This window comes from Perissodus microlepis, chromosome 18, assembly GCF_051167445.1.
Source record: "Perissodus microlepis isolate ML-2025 ecotype Zambia chromosome 18, ASM5116744v1, whole genome shotgun sequence".
In the NCBI taxonomy this organism is placed as follows: domain Eukaryota; kingdom Metazoa; phylum Chordata; class Actinopteri; order Cichliformes; family Cichlidae; genus Perissodus; species Perissodus microlepis.
The window spans coordinates 7,706,467-7,731,728 of record NC_140478.1 but is presented as its reverse complement, the minus strand read 5'-3'; the positions used below and the strand labels follow the sequence as shown (position 1 = coordinate 7,731,728).

Here is a 25,262-nt window from a genome sequence, read left to right as displayed (position 1 = left end):
ACTAGCATACAAACTCATGCTTAGTTTTTCTCTCTCTCTAACTCACTGCCTCCTCCATCACAACAGGCCACATCTGGTTTCCATAAGCATATACAGTACATGTCATCGTACAGAAGAGGAGGGGGCTGAAAGGAGGCAAGGACTTGAAGAGGAGGGGGAAGGGTTGTGTGGATCTATACTGAGGGAATTTTGTACTTCAAGGAGTGTTAAAACTCTCACAAACCTCTTCTCGCATGATATGAGGTGGCCGGGGTCAGCTTCCTGTCAATAAAGAATACAAGGAAACTGCCATCAGCAAGTACACACGTGCAAAAGACAGTAAGGATGAGGAAACCAGGGGAACGGGATAAAAAAGCAAGAAATGCTCTTTGAGGAGAGTCAGTGAATCACGCAGAGATCAGAAAGGCCACATCAGACATCGCCTTTGAAAGGGGAGCCTGGCATTTCTTTGTGCCAAGATCCTAACAGCGGTGGATACAAATACCTTATGTGGTTACAGTGACAAGGGGAGGAGAAGGGCAGTCAGGGGGACTGCTTACAGAGCGAAAACATATTGTTCTTACTGCCTGTTAAACACCAGTAAGAGCGGACTCGCTCAGCTGACAGGGTTTTACCAGTGACCCGACCTCTACTGTGGTCCTCCAGCTGCTGTTAGCAGCTTTGCAAAAGACCCACAGCTGTAGAAACATTGTTTTGAGTCATCTCTACATATGTGGACACTGCACAGTCCAGCCACTTCACTTCAGATCTGCTGGCTAAAGTTATGAAGCCACGACTTAAACTCAGAGATCTCTGTTCAACTTAGGTTAAAGCAACATTCAGTGGCTTAGCTGCTGATGGCCTAAAATGGCAGTAAAATAGGATTTTTTTTAGGGTATAGTACTCCATTCCAGCAGACTGGTTGTGGATGAAGTAAAGATGTTCAGCTCAGTTTGGTGATGCCAGTTTTCTGGACAGATCCATACACTGGTTACTGTATAAGATTTCAGTGGAGAGGTAATATTAAAGTGTGTTTAATCAATCAGTATTTTCTATCAACAGTACAAGAGTGAATGTAAATTGTAGACTTAAAATAAATATCTCCCCACAGTTTACAGGTACTGTATTTTTCGGATTATAAGGCGCATTAAGCGAAACCAAACAGTCAGATAAGTCAAACTTTACTCAGCTCATACTTCTTGCTTCCGCCACTTGCGTACCACTGATTCATTAATGCTGAACTCTCTGGCAGCGACTCTATTCCCATGTTGTTGCAGTATATTGATGACTAGCGTTGTATTGTGAATGGATTATCTCAGTTGTTCTCCTGACTGACCTTTGGTCCGTTTACAGCATCCTGCCATGCGATTGTATTTGTCCCTGACCATCGGGAACCCTCACATTAACTTTTATCGAGTGGAAAAAAGTTAATATTCATCCTCCAGTTGCACTGTTTATGTTATGCTAACATAGCTGTGTCGCTAGCGATCACGTAGCACATCATTATATACCAGCTAGAACAACTTCAGTAACCCTAGAAAAGTAACTGCTGTTTAGTTTTCTGTCTTCATTTATGTTGGAAGTGATAGCAGAGCTGTAGGTTTTAATTTTTTCAGAAATCTCTCGGTCAGAACATGGTATATCATGTTTAGGTGTAAACTAGCGAGCTAACTTCCTGCTAACTTCTAACTCCGTTAAATTTAATAGATTCTGTTTTCATAGATGCCTGGATGTTAAACTTAATTGTTACACCTGGTAAAGGAGCAACGCTGATCATTTTATTAAAGATGACAGAATTTAGACAGTTTTTAACGCTCAGTGACACCGCAGTGCTCGTTTGACTTTGGGACCTGAATCAGACGGAGTTTTGGACCCAGATCCAGTATTGCCAACGGCTCAGTAAGGAAAATCGCTATTGGTTGTCCTAAAAGTCACTAAATGACGTCATCGCCTAATTTGCATAATTTGTCACGCTAATGCAGTGGTTCCCAAACTTTTTTTGTTTTACAGGAAAAATGTCCCCCCCCCCCGCGTGCACGCGCGCACGCACAAACACATTCTCCAACCACACACACCCATATTTTGCTCATTTGCGGTTTATTTCACACCTCAAACATTTAGTAAACAATTAAGCAAATACAAGTAATCTGCAATAAATGACAGGTAGTAATAAAATAAACTACTAACTCTTTTACGCTATGTCTGCACCTACAGGGGTATTTTTGAAAACGTAGCTGTTTCGTCCACACATAAACGGCGTTTCGAATCACCGAAAACTGAGATTTTTTTAAAACTCTTTTTTTGTGTTTACGTTTGGACAAGGAATACAGAGTTCGTCACGCAACGTCAAAGGTATGTGCCTTTTTTCACGCCAGGCAGTGCGCCACGTTATTGCTTACGTGAGAGGAATTGCAGAATGGCAGATAGAGACAAAATACTGTTACTGTTAATCTGACTATCTTCAGTTTTTACACGCTTACATATACACACGCAGTTACTGTCCCTCTATTTAGAAAGGCAGAGGCTATTTACGTGTAGTTGTTTTGTTTTTTTTTCCAGTGTAATAATATTCAACATTGCTATCAATACATTTTTCAAAAAAATGCCTCTCTGTGCAAAATGGGTTTAAAAACATAAACAACTATGGGACAATGTTTGCACGTGATTTGAGGGAACAAATCGTGGCAGGATCAGCCTGATATTATTTGTATCCCACTGTAACTTTACTGTATAAAGAGCTAACATCTCCAAAATGTCAGTAGTTAGTCATTACAACAAGTGTTTGTGAACTAAAAATCAAGAATCTGGGATACTGTTTGACCATGATTTGAAAAGTCCAGCACGTGCTCCTGACGAAGGAAAGACCAATTCTGCAGGGGAGACCTACCTTGGCACTTGTGCAGGTGAAGCCAAAGGGAAGATATGCTTCACCACATTTTCTAGTCTTTTGCTTAGAATGAAGTTGGTTTGGAAACATATTCAGCTAGGCTTCAGCTCCTGCTTTGCGTTTCTGTGGCCGCCCCGTGCTAGCAGTGTCCAAGCGTTTTGTCCCCCCCCCCCGCGATGGCTCTGCGCCCCCCTAGGGGGCGGGCCCCACACTTTGGGAAGGTCTGCGCTAATGTAATTGTAACCTACCTACCTTGGAGAGAGAAATAACATCGTGGAAGAGACATAAAGTGAGTAAAAAAACGTCCTAAATGCATTTACAGTTTATTTAGAACTACAAATTAAATTTCTTTTAGCAATTATTGTTTTTTTTTAATGTCACAATTCCAACCCTGCTCCTTTGGACCGGCAAAAGTGACCCGAAATAGGCACTCTGGTGGAATTACTTTGTTTGTGTGTGTGTGTTCATAAGTAGTTTTAAACCTTGTGATCCACAAAACAGCATAAGAGTAAAAGAAGAACTGACTGCGTTACAGTCAGTGCGGGAGCAGCGGCTTCGCTCATGCGCGATTCATTTGCTGTTTGGACGCATAGGTGTGAACATCTTCTGCCCTGATAGCGCTCTGCCCGTGAGCGCTTTGGAACGGGCGAGGTGCCCGTGGCAGCACCCGCTGCTTGTTGAGAGTAAAAGCGATACGCGCTTTCACGTGGACAAAGTCGCTAAGTTGGCAACACTGCCCAGATCACTCCGCGAGGCTCCTGACTACGGTAGCCGTAATGCTCCGACAATCTATCAAGCTATAATTGCTTACCAAAGTCGTACTAAAACATTTTTTGACAGATTTTTGAGTGTACCACATAAAATTGGTTCGAGGTCAGTAAGCACAACCAGAATTCATACATATGACCACCGGATTAAAAAAGCACTGTCGATTATTTTTTTTAGAAAATTAAAGGATTTTAAGTTCACCTTATAGTGCGAAAAATACAGTATGTTATTTAATCCAGAGTTCAAAAGGCTGACATGATTTTTTTAATATTTTGGCCAGTACCGCAGACCCACCCCTGAGCTGGTATGGTGATGTGAAGCTCCTAGTTTGAAGCCCGGCTGAGGCCATTCTGTGTGGAGTTTGCATGTTCACCCTGTGTCTGTGTGGGGGTCCTCCCACAGTCCAAACACATGCATGTTAGATTAAGTGGAGATTCCAAATTGGACAAGGATGATCTGTAAATGGTTTAGAAGTTGCTGTGTGAATGGATGGTTAAATATCCAACCTGCAGTCATAAGTGCTTTGAGTGATCAGTAAGACTATGCAAGTGCCACGTAAATAAAATGTCATTATACTTAAATATAAATTACTATATACTGAACTGTTTGATGTTTATGAGCTTTCTTGTGTGAGAGAGGGGTGGAATTTGAAAAGTGAAATGTCATCATTACAGATGAAACTCCTTGTCAATCCAGCTTTGCTGCCCCAGTTAGAACTTTGCTCTTGGTCTGCCAGAGATGCCAGCTCAAGCGATTTGCTGGTCCTCGCAGAGTCCAGCCACACTGAGTTGTATCAGGGCAAAAAAATGTTATGCTCAGCGACCATAAGGCTGTAATTACATAGGAGCAGTGCTGAGCTCTGCAGGATAAACGTCAAGACCCAGAGAGAGGGCACAAAGCAACTGAAGAGGGGAAATGTGGACACATTTACAATAAAGACGGAAAGAAAGTCAGGGCGACACAAAGACAGCTAGTAAAGTAGGTAAACTGTAACAACTAAGAAAGCAGGTAAAAGTTAATAATCTGAGTCACCCAATAGCATTAGATCATTCTCATTTCCAAAGTGATACATGAGTTGAGCCACAGCATGGTGTGACTGACACCTTGTGGATTCCAAGGATAACTGCTGAAGTCACATATTCCTAGTATTGCATCTCTACAGTACTTTTAACTGTTATCACAGAGAAACAAAATTGACTTCAAACTCAATCAGCATGGAGAACGGAAAGAAACGTCACAGTCATTTCAAACTTCAATTTTTATTATTTGTACATTCACCACTGATAGGCGTACTCAAGAAGAAATTAAAAAAACAAAACCAAAAAAACAAAAAACAAATCTTTGTACTAAAATGATAAAGATAAAAAAAAAAAAAAAAATTTAAACCATTGGTGAGAAAACTCATAATGCAACCTCCCCTCTCAGGCCTGTACTGACTACAGGGTCAGAGTACTGGAGGAAGAGGAGGAAAGGGAGAAGAGGAGAATCAATAAGGACATAAACATAATCTGTGTCAGCTGTGACAGACAGATTCTCTCCCACAGAGAATAAACTCATCTCTTAACAGAGACAGAGGAACACTGCATTGCCTTAGTAGTTATTCCACGCTTGTTTAAAAATACCCCAGAGCTGCCTCATTTAAAGACTTGATTTGAAGTAATCTTAAGTCTGTACAAAAAGCCAAACACACCTATTTCAGTATTGTCTGATTTATGCAGTCCTCTCTGCAGAGGACCGAGTCTTCTCTTTAGGCAGGACTGGCAGGAGGAGCCTTGTACTACATGCAGCAACAAAAGGATTCCTCATCCAAATTGTTAAACACAGAGGCGACAACAAGTGACTGCAAATCATAATTGGCACCCACACTATGGGGCAAATGGGGCACGTTGGGCTAAATAATCAAAATTACCCAGTGAGTCAAACAGCTATGCTGTCAAGTCAAAAACTGAAGAAAAAGAGGTAAATGTAGAAAGAAAAATATCAAACTTTGACGCCATGGACAGCGCTCTGAAAAACAACACTGCAAAAAAAAAAAAGATCATGGTCCCCTTAAAGCATAAATGCGTGTAGGTGTAAATGTGCTTTAAAATAAAAAAAGAAGATGACAATTTGAGAGATGGTAGCGACATCGGTTGGTCCTCTGTTGGGTCTTAGTTGTAACAAAGTACATGTAGTGAAAGGCAAATGGAGGAGGGCGGTCTCTAGGACAGTTCCATCAGTTGATTGGCCATTAGCGCCGCCTTTCTCGTGGTTCGCTGCGGCTGCGTGAGCGTCGGCCTCCGCCCGCCCCGCTGCCCCCGGGCCTACGGTAGCCATCCCTGCGTTTGTCGTTCTCCCTCTCCCTTTCCCTCTCTCTCTCCCTCTCCCTGTCTCTATCTCGACCTCTGTCTCTCTCTCTGTCCTTGTCTTTCTCACCCTCACTGCGTTCTGTTGTGCCTCCTCCAGCTTTCACCCTCTCCTTGCGCTCCTCTTCCCTTTTTTTCTCCTCCTCTTCTTGCTCCTTTCGCCGTTTCTCACGTTCTTTTGCCCGTTCTGCTCTGGCAGCTTCCCGCTGGGCAAACTACAATGAAAATGTAAAAAAAATACTTAAAAAAACCCCACAAAACCCCCAAAAGGTATGAAGTGGTTTGTTTCGTCACCTGTTCATCTGTAAGTGGAAGCCAGTATATGCAAGGAGCAGCTTTAGTCTTGCGGAACAAGTCATCAAGCAGCTTTGCAGGGGGATCCTCGGCCATTTTCTCTGACAGAGAATACACACAACATTAGACAAGAGAACAGGCCTCTGGCAGCGGACCTGATACACTGAGTCTAAATCCATGTCTTACCTTTCTTCTCCTTGCTCTTTCCCCTCTCCTTGCGTCGCCTCTCTCTTGATCGCGACCTTCGAGGACCTCCCTCCTTCTCTTCTCCGTGTTTTCCAAACTCTCTAACCTTGTCGCGATCCCACTCCCGCTCTGCTCGAGCTCGCTCCCTACGTTCCATTTCGCGTTCCCGTTCAGCCCACTGATCTCGCTCAGGAAGGAGAGAGGGCAGGCCCGATGTTCGACCACGGCCGGAGCCAGGACCATGTTCCTCTGCTCCAGGTTTGTCACCTGCACCCAAACCTTTGTGGAAGTCCAACTACAGGGCAGAGACATGATCAGATTACAGATAGCCAAACATTTAACACTTATATAGAGAAATGGAGGGGAAAAAAAAAAAAACTCAAAACAAAAATATTCTTACTTCATCCTGCTGGCAGAAGTCAACAGTGAGAACTTTTGGGTTGCTCTGTGGCCATTTCACGCCATGAAGAGCTGCTCGTGTGGCGACTGCCTCCTCTACACTTGAATACTAGACACGGAAAGTATAGTGGGGGACCCATGAGAGAGAGAGAGAAAATACTTCCAATGTCTAAAAGCAGTCTGAGCTGCAGATATATAACTCAATGCTTTTAATAACTTACAGTGACATAGCAGTGGGACTTGATTTTGTCAATCCAGAAGCCCTCCTCCACCAGACTGCCAGTTCTGCTGAGCAGTTCCTTAAGCTGTCCCAGAGTGAATGGCCTCACCTGAACAGTGTCACAGACTCCATTACAACATGAATAAAGTGTGACTACTAACAATTTACACACTGCAAACAAGATAAACACAGAGGAACAATTAAATAAAAACACATGCAATAAGAAGTCAGCAAGATTACAAGAGGAAAAACTGAAACCTTTCCATACAATTATTTTTTTAACTTAATTGATTTGATTTGTTATAAATTAACTGGGTCTATGACAGTAGAAGAAAATATATTGTGTAAGTTTTATACCTCAACAAAAAAATAAAAAATAAATAAAAATCTAAAATCAACCCCAAAAGAAAGAAAAGAAAGAAAAAAAAACCATCCATGTCTTATAGCTCATATTTTAGAAATTTGAGCCCAACATGGGTTTGTTCAGGGATCCTATTCTCTCACCAGGTTGCAGATGTGAACAATAGTGGAGACTTTTCCACGAGGTGGCGAGGGCTGCTTGGCCGTGCGAACAGGGTCATCAATTGTGATGGAAACACTTGTTTTCTGCTGGCTGATGGAGCGACGGATGAGGGTGTCGCTGGGGGTCACTAGAATGAAAAACAGTGAGCAAAGTGTCTCCATTACATCACTGTCTTTGTAGTTCTTATAATAGAACATATTTTCCTTTACCGAGGCAAGAGGTCTGTATGTTTGAGTGTCAAATAATTAAACTATTTGAATTGCTACACCCAAGATGGCATGCCAGAAATCAGCACTGACTGAAAATAGTTGTTTGAATCCATATAAAGAATCATTCAAGTCTTTCTGTCAGCCTTTCTGTTATGCACCCATTTGGCTTTCTTAAACATAAGGTAATATGAAAATTAGATTTCAGGAATACATTAATTAATTCTGATGAATTTATTTCTGCAGAGAAGCCATCTTACGGTGGATATCTTACCAGTGTTGATTTCTACATCATGGCTGGTATGTGTTGGTGAATGAGTTTCAACAGCTACAGGAATGGAGGTATCCATCTGCTCTTCATGAGCCTTTGTCCTTTCTTGGTCTACCTGTAGATCATCTTCCTCTGCCTCCTCTTGCCTGCTCCTCTTTGCTTCTCTTTGCCCATTCTCCTGGCTTTCTGAATGCACCACCTTAAATACAAGATATCACACCAAGCAATCATCAACTGAGAGATAACCTCAAACAATCTTAAAGAGCACTTTACACTTAATGAAAGTGAAGATACTAGCGTCAGGTTAATCAGTAGTTAAACACTAACAACAGTAACCTGTGTAACTGTGCGTCTAATCTGAAGGTCCTGATCAGAGCGCTCCCTGTCTTCATCATCAGCCCCAGAGAGGACAGCTTCCTCTGGATGCAAGTCAACTACTGCCTCCTGTCCTAGACATGGCCTGATGTCTGGGATCAGAGACTACAGGCAAAGCGTGAGGAAACAACGTGGTTAAGCTTTCTACGAGTCAGTGTTTACAATGCATATGTGAGAATTACTGTTAACTACAATGTAAAACAAATTATGCTTTGCTGCAAATACCTTGAGTGAGTCAGTGGTGATGCTGATGGAAGGTTTCTTGGCAGTGACAGCTGTGCTGGAGCCCCACCTCCTCTTGCGACCAGCCACTGTCCCAGACTCCTGTTCACCCTCTGCACTGCTGGTGCCCGGGGATGATTTACTGCCTGGGAAGTAATGGAATCAATACAATGCTCGACGCTTATGCAACACATCAACCGGAAATATATACAGACAATGGTCTTTTGAATGATTACTGAATTTTATATTCTGTTGAATAACCAAATTTAAGATTTTTTTAACGCTGCTGCGTTCTCAAACCTTAGCGTATCAATGCTGCACCTCCCATATCAAAAATATTTGTAAAATAGATTAATACAAATATGAGGAGAAAAAGCCACAATATCAACATGAATAATCAAATGTTAGTAAAGAATGGAACAAGGTGAAAGGTTGTACTCACTGCTAAGAGAGATCTTACGAGCTGAGAAGGCCTTTGATTTCTGAAACACAAGAAGATAGAAACAACCCGACATACATGGGAGAGGTGAGACGCCGACACCATGGAATGAGACAAATGGTCAAGTTGGAGAAAATGTGGAATAAAAACAAGAAGCGAGTAAAGAGAACTAAAAACAACACCTCGCCTTAAAACTCGTCGTTTATTGATGGCAAGCTATGTTGCGTTTGTTTATGTTTATGATGTGTTCTCCTAACCTTTTAAGCTCTACACCTGTAGATTTTTGAAAACATTGCTTACTTTTAAAGATTGAACTTCTCAAACTTGAACTTTCTAAAAAAAAATATAATCAACGCCCCCCCCCCCAAAAAAAACAACAAAAAACAAAAAACAAGGACCTAGTGGAAACTGTAATGTTTCAATTTAAGCACTAAAATGTTTTATTTTTTAAATGTTTGTAGACAAACTCCAACTAGTTCAACAAAACTAATATTTAACTACTCTAGTCAGCTATAAGTAAACTAAGACACAAGATCACCAAATAGGGGTTTAGAAATATTTTGTTAAACTGCAGGAGGCACAATTAAAAATCCAAAGCTCATTCTCCATCAGTGATTAAAAAGAATATAAATTAATATTAAACACATTCAAAATAAGCTATGAAATACAGCACTGAGTAAACATCTACTTATTCCCTGACACCTGATCCTTACTGTTTTGGATATGGCCCAATCACGACTGCATGTACTGTATTTAGGGAACAAGGGTCCAATCAATGGTGGCTGGATGAAAATCTGAAATCTTGCTGGCTGGTAGGTTGGGCTCAATAGTTCATTTGGGTTTGGGCTTTCAAATGTTCTTGGCCAAAGCAGTCATCTTCAGATGTTAGTCCTTTTAAAGATGTGGCAGACTTTTATACTGGCAGAAGAGAGTGATCAGTCCACTTAAATTGAGACCAGATAATGAATGCTGTCAACAGTCACTGTGCAACAACTCCATAAGTTTGACTTAAAAGTTCTGCTGTATTTAAGAAGCAGTCACAAAGTAGCAAAACTCTGGCAACAAATGGCAAGTCCTTTTTCAGGAGAAAACATTCCCAGCCTCTTGCAGTCCAGATATTTGCTTTAAGCTATCTGAAAAAGTGTCCAAGCAGCAGATCTCTCTTCCAACAGATACACAAAAAAATCGAAATGTCCTTCATACCATTCTCCAGGTCATAATCCACAATGCCCACTTTCTTTGATCGTTATGAGATAAAAAAAATGTCTTTGATAATAATAATTTAAAAAAAAAAAACAAAAAAAACCTTCTTTAAACTTGTTCACAGCAACCTTGAACTTGGCTTAAGTGAGCAAGCTTCTTTCCTCATGCTCTCGATGTAGACTTTAAGGGTGTGGGGCTAGATTGGTAAAAATCAGGCTGCAAGATGTGGGCAACATTGACTAGCCAACCCCCTTTTTAAAACTTCTGGTCCATTTTAATAGTTTCTGTCAGCCATATCGGTGAAAATGAGGCAGACTTTGTTGCCAGGGGTGTCCCTCTGTAGTGCAGACTTTAGGGCTTATCTGTGGTCAACTCTGGATTCTTGGGGACAGTGGAACAGGTGCAGCAGTAGCAGTAGTGCCAGAGGTAGTACGCAGGTACCAATAGGGGCAATGGAAGAAGCATGAGCACCTTTATAACAAAGGAATCATTTGGGGTTTAAACATCAGCCACAGTGAGAAAACACCCTTGCTGTTTGTTCCTATGACAGTACCCAAGGTTAACATACTACCAAGTTTGAAAATGGCCCATTAAACTTTCTAATGACCCTTTCTTGTTGTTTAAAAACAAAACAAAAATCTAAATACTTACAGTAAAATGTAACATGTTTAAAAACTAGGAATAATTCAAAAAGTGCACTAAAAAAAATCTAACTATTATGGATGCCTGTGACTAATTGACTAGACGTTTAAACACGGCTGCCAGTTAAATGCATTATTATATTATTACTATACAACAGCAGTTGCCATTTCAAAGATGCTGCTGGCCACTCATGTTGTCTGCAGCGCTGACACCAGCTATGCCTCCGTCTCTCTACCTATCTCTGTGGAGGAAAGTAACGAGCAAGGGGGAAAAGTAAACAGATGACAGCCGAGACAGCGAACCATCGCTGTTCTTCAGCACTGTTTAAAGATAAATAAATATCGTTTGTGTCAGAATAAACTGGAACTAAACCCCCGAGTAATCACACTGCACTGTGGTGCAAGACATATTGTTACAGTTCATACTATAGTTCATATAGTTCCACAAACACACGTGCAATACTTTTTGGGCCAATGTTGAAATTTGTCGATCAATTTGTGCCCAGTTTTTAATATAGTCAGAGTTTTCTGTCTTTTCAAGTAGATGAATAGCTAAGCTTTCTCTCTTGTTTAAACAACTAGTAAATTAGTCACGAGGAACATCCCTAAAAACTGCATCTCCCCTGCAAAGTACTTAATTAATGAAAGCCTTCAGAACTGAAGTGATTTGGGATTCTCCAGGTGCCTTACCTCCTCACTGGTTTCTTGAAATTTCTCTGGATCTGCCATGGTAGTCTCCTTCATCTGCCTGCATATTGTTAAAAATAAATACACATCAAAGAAAAGAGGTAAAAAGAAAAAAAAGATCAGTATGAAGAAAGAAAACTCACTCATAAGATATTAAAAATATTAAATAGCTTAACACAAGCAATCAAAACACTATGTAAATGTTTAACAAAAACAAAACATGTCAAATCTAAAGTATTAAAAATATTCCTAGCAATAGGAACAAAAGGATTAAAATCAGAAACTTAATTGATTCCTAAATTAAAACTGATTTAAAATGGATATGCCTTTGTAAATATTGCCAGTAGCTGGGCAGTGCATGCAAAATTAATACTTTAGTCCTTTAAATGTCATTACACTGCAATCATAATTCAAAAATTCACGTTTTCTCAAACACGTGTCAAGGAACCACAACACAGCATAAAAACGCGTTAAAATCTCAGCAAGTGGACCCAATCCAATGTAATGCACAAACAGCAGATGCTAAAATTACTGCGCCTTCATCGCATCACACGTTGGTGACCACATCAAATGCGCTGCTATCGTCCCCCTCAGGGTAAAGAACTGAGCCGAGGCGAGAAAAATAAAACAGAAATTAAACGCAGTTACCACACTCCTTATTTAGCCAAGCTGCGCCCGTCCAGATCCGACACGCACTACAGCTACACGGTACCTGACGAATGAGCGTACGCCTCACGTCGTCACACCATCCTCGTGAAAGCACACGCGAACAAGTCCACTCATTGCGAATGAAATCAACTTGGGGAACTTCACACCACTGAGACCACGCCGTGCGCGCTCCACACGCAGCACACAGACTGCGACTGCCGTTAAAACGACTGCGTCGCAACGAACCGCTTCTCTTCCCTCCCTGCTGTCTTCCTCTCTCCGAACACTACTCCTCTGTGAATACGTCCATGACCGCAGCGGCTGTCAACCGAAACCTGCAGCGGACAAAGTGTCGCCTGCTGTCTAGCTGAGCCGCGGTGTGGAGAGCCAAAGGCCGGCATAGGCTGCTAAACCCGCCGACTGAGCACAGCCATGTTGCAACGAATAAAGAAAAAAAAGATCTTGTATTAAAAAAAAGAAAAAGGACCCACATCTTTTCTAGCACGCCGGATTTAAGGTAGTCTCATCAATCGCCTGATGGGAAATTCAATGCCCAGCCTTTTTTCTTACACCGTTTTTATCAGGTCTTCATTATAATGACATCATGGAAGCGTTAAAGTGAACACATCAGTATGTCATTACATAAAACAATGTCCACGGAACTGGCTTTTTTCACGCGCTTTTTCCACAATATGTAAATAGCGATGTGCAAAATAATCACTCCACTCTTACCATTGAGTTGTTGTTGTTTTTTTAAGTTGAAATATTTATGAAATAATGAGATTTAAAAAAAGAAAAAAAAGAAGAAGCTTTCAGTCATTTCACTAGCTTTGCGCCTAAAGGACAGTTTAAGCACAATAAAGCTACAATATATTTTGTGGGAGAAACAACCTGACATCTTACTATGATGATCGTAGGCCTCTCTTTTACACTGATCATCCATCTTGATGAAACTTACAATAAAAACTGCCTAGAGTACTAGAATTAACATCTTACTTACTTCTTACTTAATTTAGTAATTACATTATAGTTACAATTATGTCGTTGTTATGTTAAAAATATTCTTTAGTTATCTGCATGCTGCAATAGAAAGAAAAATGCATATCTGTAAATTAGAGTTAATCAAAGACTGATGCTAATAAGTAAGTGATTATGCATAATCTGTAAATGGAAAAAGTTTGGAACCACCAGGTCTCTTCCTAGAGCTGGCCACCCAGCCGATCTGAGCAATTAGGGTAGAAGGGTCTTAGTCAGGAAGGTGACCAAGAACCCGATGGTCACTCTGACAGAGCTCCAGTGTTGCTCTGTCGAGAGAGGAGAACTTTCCAGTAGGACACCCATTTCAGCACCACTCCAGCAATTAGACAGAAGCCACTCCTCAGTAAAAGGCACAAACGGCCCACCTAGAGTTTGTCAAAAGGCACCCGAAGGACTCTCAGACCACGAGAAACAAAATTCTCTGGTCTGATGAAAAAAATGCCAAGCCTCTTGTGTGTGGAGGAAACCAAGCACGACTCATCAACTGGCCACTACCATCCCTACAGTGAAGCATGGTGGTGGCAACATCATGCTGTTGGGATGTTTTTTGACACCTGGGACCTTGTCAGGGTCAAGGAAATGATGAACGCAGCAATGCACAAAGACATCCTTCATAACCTGCTCCAGAGCATTCTGTACATCTGATTAATCTTCAGATTCATCACATTCATCTTTCAACTGGACAACGACTCCAAGCACACAGCCAAGATAACCACACAGTGGCTACGTGACCGCTCTAAATGTCCTTGAATGGCCCACCCAGACCCAGACTTGAACCTGCTTGTACATCTCTGGAAAGATCTGAAAAACGTCTGTGCACTGACACGCCCCACCTAATCTGATGGCGCTTTAGAGGATCTGCAAAGAAGAATGAGAGAAACTGCCCAAAAATAGGCGCGGCAAGCTTACTTAAAAAAAACAAAACAAAACAAAACTTGACGCTATAATTGCTACCAAACGTGCTTAAACAAAATATTGAGCAAAGGCTGTGAATACTTATGTACATGTTAAAAAATGTTATTATTAAATTTGCAAGATTTACAAGCAACCTTTTTTTTTTCCACTTTGTCATAATGGGGTATTGTGTGAAAATGAATTTATTCCATGTTGGAATAAGGCTGCATTCTGACAAAATTGGGAACAAGGACCAAGCATCTAGGTGAAGCACTGTCAGTACTTTCCAGACGCACTGGATATACACTGATATAATGAAGATCAATGAATAACATGATAAATTCACATACATGCCTGTGTTTTTATACATGAGTGAATCGAACTATAGCCTCAGACATGGCAGGTTATTACTAGTAATTTTATTAGTAGTTTTGTATGTTTGGAGTGGTGAATGTGTTGACCTATGTGGAGTTAATCCAGTGTTTTATTACAATTTGTTTTGTTTTTTAAATTTTTTAAACATTTTTTATTTTATTTTTAAACCTGCCAAAAACATGTTTCTATCATTTTGTTTTTGTATTTTTTTTGTAATAAGAAGAGACATAAAAGTCAGTTGCTCATTTATTGAAATATCTTAAAAGGTCCTTAAGAAGAAGGTAAAACAAAAGGGTAAAGCAAGCACTGGAATGTGAAAAAGGTTTCCTACCCAATGTTGCTCATCTATCATATTGTTTTTCTACGATGCTTTTCATTTGTATTTGTGGATTTTGGGACAAACTGTGTTACTTGACACTTTTGACATACAAAATCAGGCAGCAATTTCCACTACAGACTCAAGTCTGATTTTACTCCAGTGCCACCGGAGGGGCTGAAGATCAAGGCTATTCACAACTTTGGTTTTGTCCCTAGTTTAGATTTAAGAACCTTAAATGACATAATATATCATAGGAGATGAAACTTCTTTGCCATTGTTATCCATTGTTTGTTTTTTCAGAAAGTGTAAAACCTCTCCACAGCAATGTAATCAATTCATGTTTCAAGAAATGTTTATTTTGACTGTATTGACAATTAAGGAACTATCAGTCCAAATTTTTCCAGTTCTGAGAATTATAATGCCATCACTTCAGGTACAGAGAACATCATACATGAAATAAATACAACTCCTATATTTATTTATAAATAAAACGATAAAAGGTTTCAGGACCAAAATACATTTTTTAAATTTTATATTTGTTATTCACCTAATTAGCTGCACTAGTCTCATTTCAGCTTACTGTGAGCATCAGCCTGCCGCCTACGGCTGTCATTTACTGTCCCACTAGCTTCTTCTTTCCCAGCTCTTTACTCTAAGTGCATCTACTGTCACACGGGCACATGTGGAATGGAGCTGAAGAGACTGGTGAAATGAAAACTATTAATCTAGCTGACAACAACACTTTCTAAAGTAAAAATAAAATATATCTTTCCAACCAGTTTTAAACTGAATATAAAGAGGGGGAGGGGAGGGAGAGAGACCCCCTAAACAACTGAGCCTTTGCTATAGCTCTTCAATTAGCAGCGAGTGCATTAGTGTTTGGTGTGTTGTGTGGTATACAGAGCAACAAAGCTAATTTGAACAGACTGGCCCACCGTCCACCTAACAGGGCCAAACTGGCAAATCCCCACTCATGATGCAGCAGAGGTCAAATAGTTACTGAGCATTGTTAACAGCCTCTATACTTGCATGTTAATAAGAGCACAAATACACTGATCCCAGTGAGTAAATCTGACACACAAACAAAGTATAAGATATGTTTCAGAAAACTGGGACTGAAAACCAGACCTTTGTTTGTCCTTTTCCTCCTCTTCCTCACTGTCTGTTCTCTTCCCATGTTTTTCTTCTCCAGTCAGTGCTTTGGAAAACTGTGCCTGGGAATTTTAAAGGGCAGGGAATAAGATGAAGAGCAGACAGTGTGGTTCATTTATGGCAAATCTGTTTTATTATCAAAGACCTGCCCATTCTGACACAGATATTGTGACAAGTTGAATCTTCTGGGGAACTTATTCTAAGCAACTTACCACGTTGTGACAGTCTCCATCTGCAGTTGTGTTAGCCTTCTCTGCAGACGTCTCTCTTTTGCAGGGAGAGGTTTTTGAGGATTTCTTTACATCCTCATGCTGAGCCGCCACGTGCTGTGTTGAGGAATCTCTTTTAGATGTCTCCTCCTTGAAGAAAAAAAAGAGAGTAGTTCAATATTTATTTATTTTTTTTGCATTGGAGCGAAAATATATAAAGTCTACTTTGAATTTATTTTTACAAAATAGGCACGGCAAGTTTAAAAAAAACAAAAAAACATTTGCAGTTTAAATAATATGATTTATAATAATATGATTATTCAGAAATGGTAAATGGCAATTAATCTTTTTATTCTATTCATTAAAAATCAATGGAAACAATAAATGACAACCTTTATTGCTAGCTGCTTTTGTCTGCTCCTTTATTCAGCACAGGTCACAGGATATAGCTCTGTATATATTTGATTTAGCAAAATCTCTCTGGAAGCCCTTTTCCAAGGGCTCTGCACCTACTTATGCTAACCACTATGCTAAGGGCTAGTCATGCAAGTACTCAGTTACATATACAGCTTTAATAATACGTGGCAGTATAAAGAGATGGACACCATTCCACCTGCTTTCCTCAGTGGTTGTTAATCCTTTTAATGTATTCATAATTAATTATTAGGAAAAAAAAATATTTCACCATGTGTGCACAACTAAAATCTTTTTGATTTATTGTTTCTTTTTTCTTTTCTTTTTTTTAAAGAAGCAAAATTTTTGGCTTTATCAGACTTAGCAGAATTGAGGACTATATAGCAAAACAGCAAAGGAAATAGCTTGATTCTGAAACTCTGTCCTTGATAAAGGCTGTTATCCCCCCTAAAAACACAGGAAAAATCTGTCGACTTCATGAAAGGATGTTTATGATATTTTTACAATCTACAGAAGACCACCACACAACACAAACTGGGGAAAAAACAACAACAACAAAAAAACAAAAACGAGGGGCCCCAGTGATCTACAGAACAGGGCATCTGAGTCGCTGGTTTGTTAAACAAAATTAGCAGCGCCGCTAAAAAGAGCCACCCGCAGAACCACCCCCACCCCCAGTCTCAACATCAATGAAATCCAAGATGCTGATCATTACTAGAGTTGGTAAGTAAAGCTATATCTGAGAGCGGCCAATAAAAGGAAAAGATTAAGATGGCAAGGCAAGCACAGCTACTGAAGAATTACAAAATAAGAAAAGCTTTTGAACATAAAGTTCCAAGTTTGAGGTGACTGGGTAGAAAAAAAAGAAGAACGTGTAAAAGAACATGAAGGGGTGTTTGATGCCACCTGTCATGACGGATGAAATTTGGGTGCTCTGGCATTGGTAAAATAAGAGATTTGCACAGGATGAAATAGTTGTAGAACAAGGACAGCCATCACTCCATTTTTGCAAAACTGCGTGAGCCATTGCCTTTGATTGGAGCCAATTGCCTTACAGGACAATGACCCAAGACACAGCTCCAAACTATAGAAAACTATTAGAGAAGAAGCAGTAAGCTACTATTCACAACGGAGTGGTTAGCATTCTCCGGGTATCTCAACTGTACTGAGCAGGTGAGAGAGTAGTTTAACTGTTAAGACACTGATTCACATTAATGGTGAATACAGATCCCCTTAAAAGTAAAGTAGCCTTCTTTTTAAATGATAAAAAACAATTTTTAGCATAAAGAATTCAGCAGACTGTGGAGAAATGCAATCTGAGCAACAATATGATTTAAGATAAATAAACTGGTATATTATACAACTTTATAGTCACAAATGTGACACAAATAAATAGTCAAGCATCTATACCATTGCCAAATCATGATTAATGACTGCAAATGTGTATGGTGCCATTGTTCAATCCAAAGTTGTGCTTGATTTTATCAATGTTTAATCATTTTATTCTTTTATTCTTATTTACCTTGCAACTCACATGATGATTAAACATTGATAAAATTAGTAGAGGGATACAAATGTTTTCATCTGACTTGTGCTATTTATGCATCAAGCACAACTTTGGATTTAGCCCCACGAGTATTAAACTAAGGAACTATAGCCAACAGCGTCTTAAACACAAACCAGACAGTTTTAACGGATAAAAAAAAATTAAATTGAAAAATTGTACCCACTCGCTTGTATTCAGAGATACTGCCAGAAAACACCTGCCGTGATCAGAGACTAATACCACTCTGCTGAGAGCCCACTACACCCAATGAATACAGATCCCCTTAAAAGTAAAGTAGCCTTCTTTTTAAATGATAAAAAACAATTTTCAGCATAAAGAATTCAGCAGACTGTGGAGAAATGCAATCTGAGCAACAATATGATTTAAGATAAATAAACTGGTATATTATACAACTTTATAGTCACAAGTGTGACACAAATAAATAGTCAAGCATCTATACCATTGCCAAATCATGATTAATGACTGCAAATGTGTATGGTGCCATTGTTCAAGCTCTATGTAAATTCGGAATATGTCCAACTGCTGGAAACAACACAGGTGGATGTTATACCTTGATTATTAAGGTGATGGATATTTATCCAAATATGTTCATTTTGGAACTAATTTAGTTTGGTTTATATAGATTTAATACAACTTTGCATTAATGCCAAAGAGAGACAGATCATTTATTCTTACCTTTGTAACTCTGGAGGTGGAGTTCTTTTTCTCTTGAGAGGACGAGGATGAACCGGATGATTGAGAAGATGAGGACCCAGAGTCCGATTCTGAGGAAGAGGAATCGGATGATGATCTTTGTCTTGTTCGTATCCTTTCCTTCTTTGAATCTCTTCCTCTCTGCTCCGCTCCACTCACTGAGCTTGACAAACCCTTGCTTTCATCAGCTTCTTTTACTTTTTTGATGGACTCCTTGGCAGCCTGTTCAGTCTTTCCTGAAGCTGCCTGTTCTTTATCCTCCAACACTAGCCTTGTGGCTCTTTCTTCTTTGGGACCCATTTCAGTAATAACAGCAGTGTCCTCCTCAGACTGGATCCTCACAGATCCCGGTGGTGCAGCAGCAACCTGCTGATTTGTCCGTAGCTCTGAATCTTCCTGTTTAACTGAGGGCCTATGTCCTTCAGACTGTCCTTTCCCAACAGTGGTGGGAGAAGTGACAGGTGAGGTGCGAGGCTGTGGGCTATCAGAAAATGTACGGGGCCGCTTAATAACCATAGACGTGGATGAGGGTTGTGCTCGGTCCATTACGAACCGGAATTTTTTAAATGACGAGTGTGGTGAAAGAGATGTTGTTGAAATGGTTGCACTACACTCTGCTGCTTGGCCTTCGCTCTGGGGTTCTGGAGCATGGATTTGTTCCCGGTCTCCTGCCTCTGCTGACGAGTTTATAGCGGGTCCTGTGGAGAGGGGGTGAGGAGTTGGCAGGGGTGTGAGACCAGCCTCAAGGCCACATTTGGATGGAGAAAGGTGACTCTCACTCTCCTTTTCAGCCACCCCAGTTTTATCTTTCTCCAGCTCCAGCTTCCTCTCCCGCTCCTCCTTTTCTTTCTGCACTGCTTTCTCATTCTCCAGCCTTTCATGTTCAAGAGCTTTTTCCCTTTCTTGCTCCAGAGCTCTCTCCATCTCTTTTCTTGCCCTTTCTAGTTCTTCTTGCTGTAGGGCTCTCTCTCTCTCTAACTTTTCCTTTCTCTCTTTCTCAATTCTCTCCTGTTCAAGAGCCGCCCGTCTCTCTGCCCTCTCTTTTTCCACCCTCTCTCGTTCCAAGGCCTTTTCCCTCTCTATCCTCTCTCGCTCTAAAGCTTTCTCTCTTTCGAGTCGTTCTCTTTCTCTTCGCTCTAACTCCAAGGCCTTCTCCCTCTCCAGCCTTTCTAGCTCTAAAGCTTTTTCTCTTTCTCTTCTATCCAACTCCAAGGCCTTCTCCCTCTCCAACCTTTCTAGCTCTAGAGCCTTTTCTCTCTCGATCCTCTCTTGCTCTAAGACTTTTTCCCTCTCAATTCTCTCTTGCTCTAAGGCTTTTTCACGTTCTATCCTCTCCTGCTCCAAAGCCTTTTCCTTCTCTAACCTTTCCCGTTCCAGAGCCTCTTCTCTCTCAATCCTCTCCTTTTCCTGCCTCTCAGCCTCCAGAGCTCTTTCTCTTTCTAGCCTTTCTCGCTCACGCTCCAAAGCTGCTTTCTCCATTTCTTCTCTCTCGCGCTTTTCCCTCTCCTCCCTTTCTCTCTGCAGCCGTTCTTGCTCCAGAAGTTTAAGTCTTTGAAGCTCAGCCTGCCTTTCAAGCTCCAAGGCCCTCATTTGCTCTTCCCTCTCTTTAGCCAAAGCTTGCTCCCTCTCCTGTCTCTCTTTTTCTAGAGCAAGTTCCTTCTCCTTCTGCAAAGCCTTCTCTCTCTCTTCCTTTTCTAAGGCCTGCTGTTGCTCAAACCTCTCTCTCTCCAAAGCTTGCTCTCTTTCTCGCTCCAGTGCTAGGGCTCTCTCTCGCTCTTCCGCCGCGGTACGTTCTTGCCGACGTTTTCTCAGCTTCTCTTGTCTTTCTAGGTCAGACTCCATCTCTCTGACCCTCTCGTCAGGCACAGTGGGCTCAAGCGTACTCACAGGTACGTGAATATGGGCTGAATGTGCTCCTGTAACACCCTGATTGGTGCCTGGCATTATTGGAAATGGTACATGCTCTGCAGTGTTAGAGGTGTGAGTGGTGGCAGATACCAGGCTCTCTGGTGGTCCTCTGCCAGGAAATGATGTAGCTGAGGATGAATTGCTGTCTTGCCTATCAGCTTCGCCATCAGTGCCATGCCATCCTGCTCCGGAGAAAGCACCTTCTGACTCCATTTTACGTGCCAGAAGGGTTAGTGGGCCAGGCCTGCGTTCAGCATGTCCACTCCTTTGTGGCTCAGGGCTGCTACTACGGCTACCACCGCTAGAGGAACCAGAGCTGGAAGAACTGGGGGAACGCCTGGCTTGGGGAACATCTGGACTAGGTGGACTCTGTTTAGGGGTGTCAGGCAAAGGGAATGATAATTCTGGTGGAGGGGAAGGAGGCGGTGTTGGCTGGCGGAGTTGAGGTGACAAAAGAGAAGGGATGTGTTGCTGCTGCGGTTGACGGGACGCTGCAGACCTCTCCCTTGTTGTGGGTCCCCTGGCTGGCTCTCTGAAGTTTCTCCTTCGAGCACTGCTGTCCCAGTCGTCATCGTCACCGTCCTCGTCACCATCCTCGCTGTCGTCATCGTCGCTGTCACCTGGGACTTCACTGGATGCAGAGCCTCTCTCTGGCCTTTGCTCAGCGGCAGGAACACGCATGGGCACAGAGCCAGAAGCAGGTGGACTGGACATGTCAGCCTCCTGGTTTCTGTTTGCTTGGCCCTCATTTACCGCACCCAACAATCCCTCTTCACCAGAGGTGCCAGCTGGCTTGTGCTGCTCAGGTAATGCTGGTGTGACATCCTGACAAGAACAGAAAGGGAGCACAGATTTATTTATTATCCCCTCCCACAATTTTAATCAGAAAGTTACTTTTACACCTAACACTTAAGAAGAGAAAGTACAATCTAACCTGGGCTGGAGGAGGACACGATGTACTATTGTTGACTTCTGCGTGCTCCTCTTGCTCTGTTCACAAAAGAGAAATAAACATAAAAATCACAAGATTTTACAATAACCATCCATAATGTGTACAGTATTTTATTCAACACAACTTGCCATTTGTATCATATGCTTCGCGAGCCTCTCTCTCCAGACGCTGCCTCAGTAGCTCCTGTTGCTTAGCCAGATACTGCTTTATAAAGCTGTTCTGGCTCATTTCCTCACCAATCTAAACACACAGAAAAATTTTGAAATACAATGCAAGATCTCAAGGCTAATAACACATACTTTTTGCAGACATTTATGAGGTTGTGTAAATGCACGGTTTGCCATATATAAAGGCCATCACTTAGCAAGACACTTCAGCCTTTTATATGAAACTAAAACTATCTTTGAGATTCACACCTGAGAGTTTGGCTGTAGTCCAATATGAGCTGTGGAGGTCCTCTGCAAGTTCTCCAGCATGAGAGCCTGTTAGTGAGATGAGAGATGTTTTTAAGCAATAAAAAGAGAACACTCTTTCATGGACAACCTTGTAACTGCACTCTATTCAGTAGTATGTTTTATCACATCCGCTGATATTTCCGCCCTTGACAAAATATAATGAGTTTCTGTGTACTAAATGTAACAAATATCCTTAAGCATCACTGCTCCTCTTTTATAATAATGTTAGACTTGGAGAATTTTGTCTTTGATACTTTTTTAGAAAGCCTGCGATTGTGAGAAACTACAAAACTTGTCGACAAACGAAGGAGGATGATATGTAACAATGTTCCCATGTAAGATGGTAAAGGACATGAGAGTCTGTCAAACAATAATTGACAAGGTTACTCTAAAGCTGTGGTCAAACACCAACCAGTGACCAACTTATCTGAAATTTCATTGATCACCAATGAAACACCTTGTATAAATCTATGCACTATTACTACTACTTTATTCACGATCTATTACTTTGCACGTAGACATAGTTGATCTTTTACATTGCTATTATGTCCATTATAATGTCACTGTCATTATCAGATGCTGGTAGGACGAAACTGTTAATAACCAAATGGCTTTATATGAGCTTTGCAAGTACGTTAGCTGGTAACTATGACTAAAATAATCAACATATTCTGGGTTTTGTGAGAAAAGAGCCACTGTCTGGCGTAATATAGGTTATATAAACGCAATGCAAACACACAGTAAAGCGTTGATGGCTCAGTGAAATAATGCTATCGGGACTACCCAGTAACAAAAAGAAAAGAACGCCCTAGCTATCTTAATAAGGTTTGACGATCTGTCGCAATGAAAAACAAACAAGCTCAAGACCAACGGCAGCTCACGGGCCTGCTGCAGATTTTGAGGGAAACTACTCCTAAAACTAGCCAATGCGTTTACCAACAAAAAAGGCAAGAACGTTAATTAAAAATTGCGGGTTAGCCGCTAAAAGTTGTCGATCTTCTCAATAACTCTAAGTGGTGAAATGTTAATCTGCTGGACAAACTCACAAGAGCAGTGTACACATCGTTAAAAGCAGCATACACAGCAGCAAGCGAGTCGCTAAGGCCACTGATCAACTCATAGCGTTAGCCAGGAGAGCTAACGAGCTAACGGGACAACATCAACCCGAGACACAGTTTAGGATTAGCCGATAAGTTGAGTGAAGTGCCAGTCTTTCCGTAGCTGGAACATTTCTACAGGGCCACAGCACTGCATAACCACAGCGCTGACAAAATAAAGACATTTACAGCTGGTGAATGAGCTTTAACCTCGATAACTCTACTACGCTCAGCAGTAACGATACTCAGTTGTCGGCCCTCGAGAGAGCATCAGCCCGTCTCTTCGTTAACGTTAGCTTGCAGCGACCGTGGCACCATATATCGCAGTAAAACTCACCCCCTTGAGTCTTTTGATGAGAGTATTCTTCTGGCCGCTCTTCGACAGCCCCCTCTCCTCGAGAGCGGCCTTTAAGTCCGCTACTCGAAGGGACTGGAGCGGTCTCCCGTCCAGCGTAACGTCTTCAAGGTCCGCCATTTTCCGTTCCTCTTGTCAGTTCCCAGCGAGAGCGACGATCAACGCCTTCATCGACGTCACGTCATCGCCGACGACTTCCCCCCGAAATCAAATATCAAATAAAATAAAACGTTTATAAATATTTTAAATCCCAGACCAAACCCAAATTACTTTCATAACTGCTATATATGCGCCAAATGTATTAGTTGAAATGGCGTCGTTAAAAATTATGGTATTAATATTTAGATTTTGTATGCGCCACATCTTGCGCAACATCTGCGCAAACCTGACTTCCTACACAGCACAACTAGTTAACTGCACCCCGCTTCCTGTTAGCAGCTCTTTGGATTTACGTGACTGTCGTTCGGCTTCTCTGCACCTCGACTATGTCGGTAGTGAGTTGATATACGTTTTAAAATAATGGGGAGTCACAACTCTATATCTTAAAGGTAGTTATTAGCTAGCAATAGCGACTTTAAAGTCAGAGCCCGCCCGTTTGTGCTCCTTAAACAAAACGTTAAGCTAAGCTAAATGGATTATTGAGCTGTTTAAGATGTCGTGGTTTAATTATGTCAGTCAAAGCTCAAGTCAACACCAGCCCACTGACAATCAAGGAATTGCAGGCATCCTGTGCAGTTCTCCCAACCCAGTGTTCACGTGCCCTGCGAGTTTCCCTTCTCCCAGCTTGGGTGAATTTCCCCCAGCTCCTCAAGGTGTAGTCAGCCCTCCCAGCCTTGAGAAGCTGTCCTGCGCTTCTCCGAGTGCAGGTCAAGTTAGAGAGCCCGAACCCATCTCCTACGTAACCTTCCAGGAGCAGCGGTGTGTCCTGAGCTGGTTCCAGAGCTGGACTCCCGTTCAGAGGGAGCGGTTTCTCCAGGACCTTCTGGGGAAAGCTGTGCCGGGGAAAGTGTGCACCCTTCTAGACTCACTCAGCACTCTCCAGGTACTTTATGCAAACTTGCAAACACATGGTCTGGAGTGGAGTGCCATTTCTAGTAAATAACTGGCGCTTTCTTCCTCTGTGTAGGTTAAAGACAAACTTCCAAACATCTTTGAATGCCAGCTCCGCCTGTGGACGCAGTGGTTTGAGTCTTGGGGAGAAGAGGAGAGGAATCATTTCCTACACATGCTGGAAGAGCGGGACCCGGATTTTGTTACCCACTTTTACAGGAGTGTAGCGGGTACAGCAGGAAGAGACTGAGCAATGTTTGCATTGTGATAGAAAAGCAAGTAATAAAGGGGTGATGTGTGGTGTGGAAAACACATTCTCTGAGTCTCTTTGTAGAAAATTTAGCCTTCTTGTAGATAGTAGTGTTCGTATACGTTTTGTAAGTAAAGTTCTGCATGCCTGCTCCGCTGGGTTTTTTGTTTTTTTTTTAAAGTTTTTAATTGATTGACACGAATTTGTAAATAAACAGGTTTAACATCTAGCTGTGGGTTAA

At 41.5% G+C, this 25,262-nt stretch overlaps 2 protein-coding genes across 2 annotated transcripts; one reads left to right on the top strand and one right to left on the bottom strand.

Annotated features, from left to right (window-relative positions):
- Positions 1-4,877: 4,877 nt before the first annotated feature.
- Positions 4,878-23,879, bottom strand: acin1a (apoptotic chromatin condensation inducer 1a). Its single transcript, XM_084911574.1, has 18 exons — positions 23,704-23,879; positions 22,231-22,296; positions 21,943-22,054; positions 21,797-21,852; positions 18,937-21,687; positions 16,284-16,430; positions 16,048-16,133; positions 11,649-11,706; positions 9,118-9,157; positions 8,679-8,821; positions 8,415-8,558; positions 8,082-8,277; positions 7,583-7,728; positions 7,080-7,187; positions 6,860-6,967; positions 6,460-6,754; positions 6,274-6,374; positions 4,878-6,194 (listed from the first exon to the last, which is right to left on the bottom strand). The coding sequence occupies exons 1-18, from the start codon at positions 23,839-23,841 to the stop codon at positions 5,865-5,867; spliced, it is 5,025 nt and encodes a 1,674-aa protein (XP_084767700.1). The 5' UTR covers positions 23,842-23,879; the 3' UTR covers positions 4,878-5,864.
- A 231-nt stretch (positions 23,880-24,110) lies between these two features.
- Positions 24,111-25,250, top strand: c18h14orf119 (chromosome 18 C14orf119 homolog). Its single transcript, XM_084911575.1, has 2 exons — positions 24,111-24,763; positions 24,848-25,250. Exons 1-2 carry the CDS (start codon positions 24,374-24,376, stop codon positions 25,019-25,021), a joined length of 564 nt encoding a protein of 187 aa, XP_084767701.1. The 5' UTR covers positions 24,111-24,373; the 3' UTR covers positions 25,022-25,250.
- The last annotated feature ends 12 nt before the right edge of the window (positions 25,251-25,262 follow it).

What these genes read in the sequence shown, in the direction of transcription:
- c18h14orf119 (XM_084911575.1), top strand. Translation starts at nt 24,374, where the DNA reads ATGTCGTGGTTTAATTATGTCAGTCAAAGCTCAAGTCAACACCAGCCC. An exon ending in ACTCACTCAGCACTCTCCAG is followed by an intron (nt 24,764 to 24,847) that starts GTACTTTATGCA and finishes TCCTCTGTGTAG; the next exon opens with GTTAAAGACAAACTTCCAAA.
- acin1a (XM_084911574.1), bottom strand. Translation starts at nt 23,841, where the DNA reads ATGGCGGACCTTGAAGACGTTACGCTGGACGGGAGACCGCTCCAGTCC. An exon ending in GACTACAGCCAAACTCTCAG is followed by an intron (nt 22,055 to 22,230) that starts GTGTGAATCTCA and finishes CTGTGTGTTTAG; the next exon opens with ATTGGTGAGGAAATGAGCCA. An exon ending in TCACCACTGACTCACTCAAG is followed by an intron (nt 8,559 to 8,678) that starts GTATTTGCAGCA and finishes CTTTGCCTGTAG; the next exon opens with TCTCTGATCCCAGACATCAG.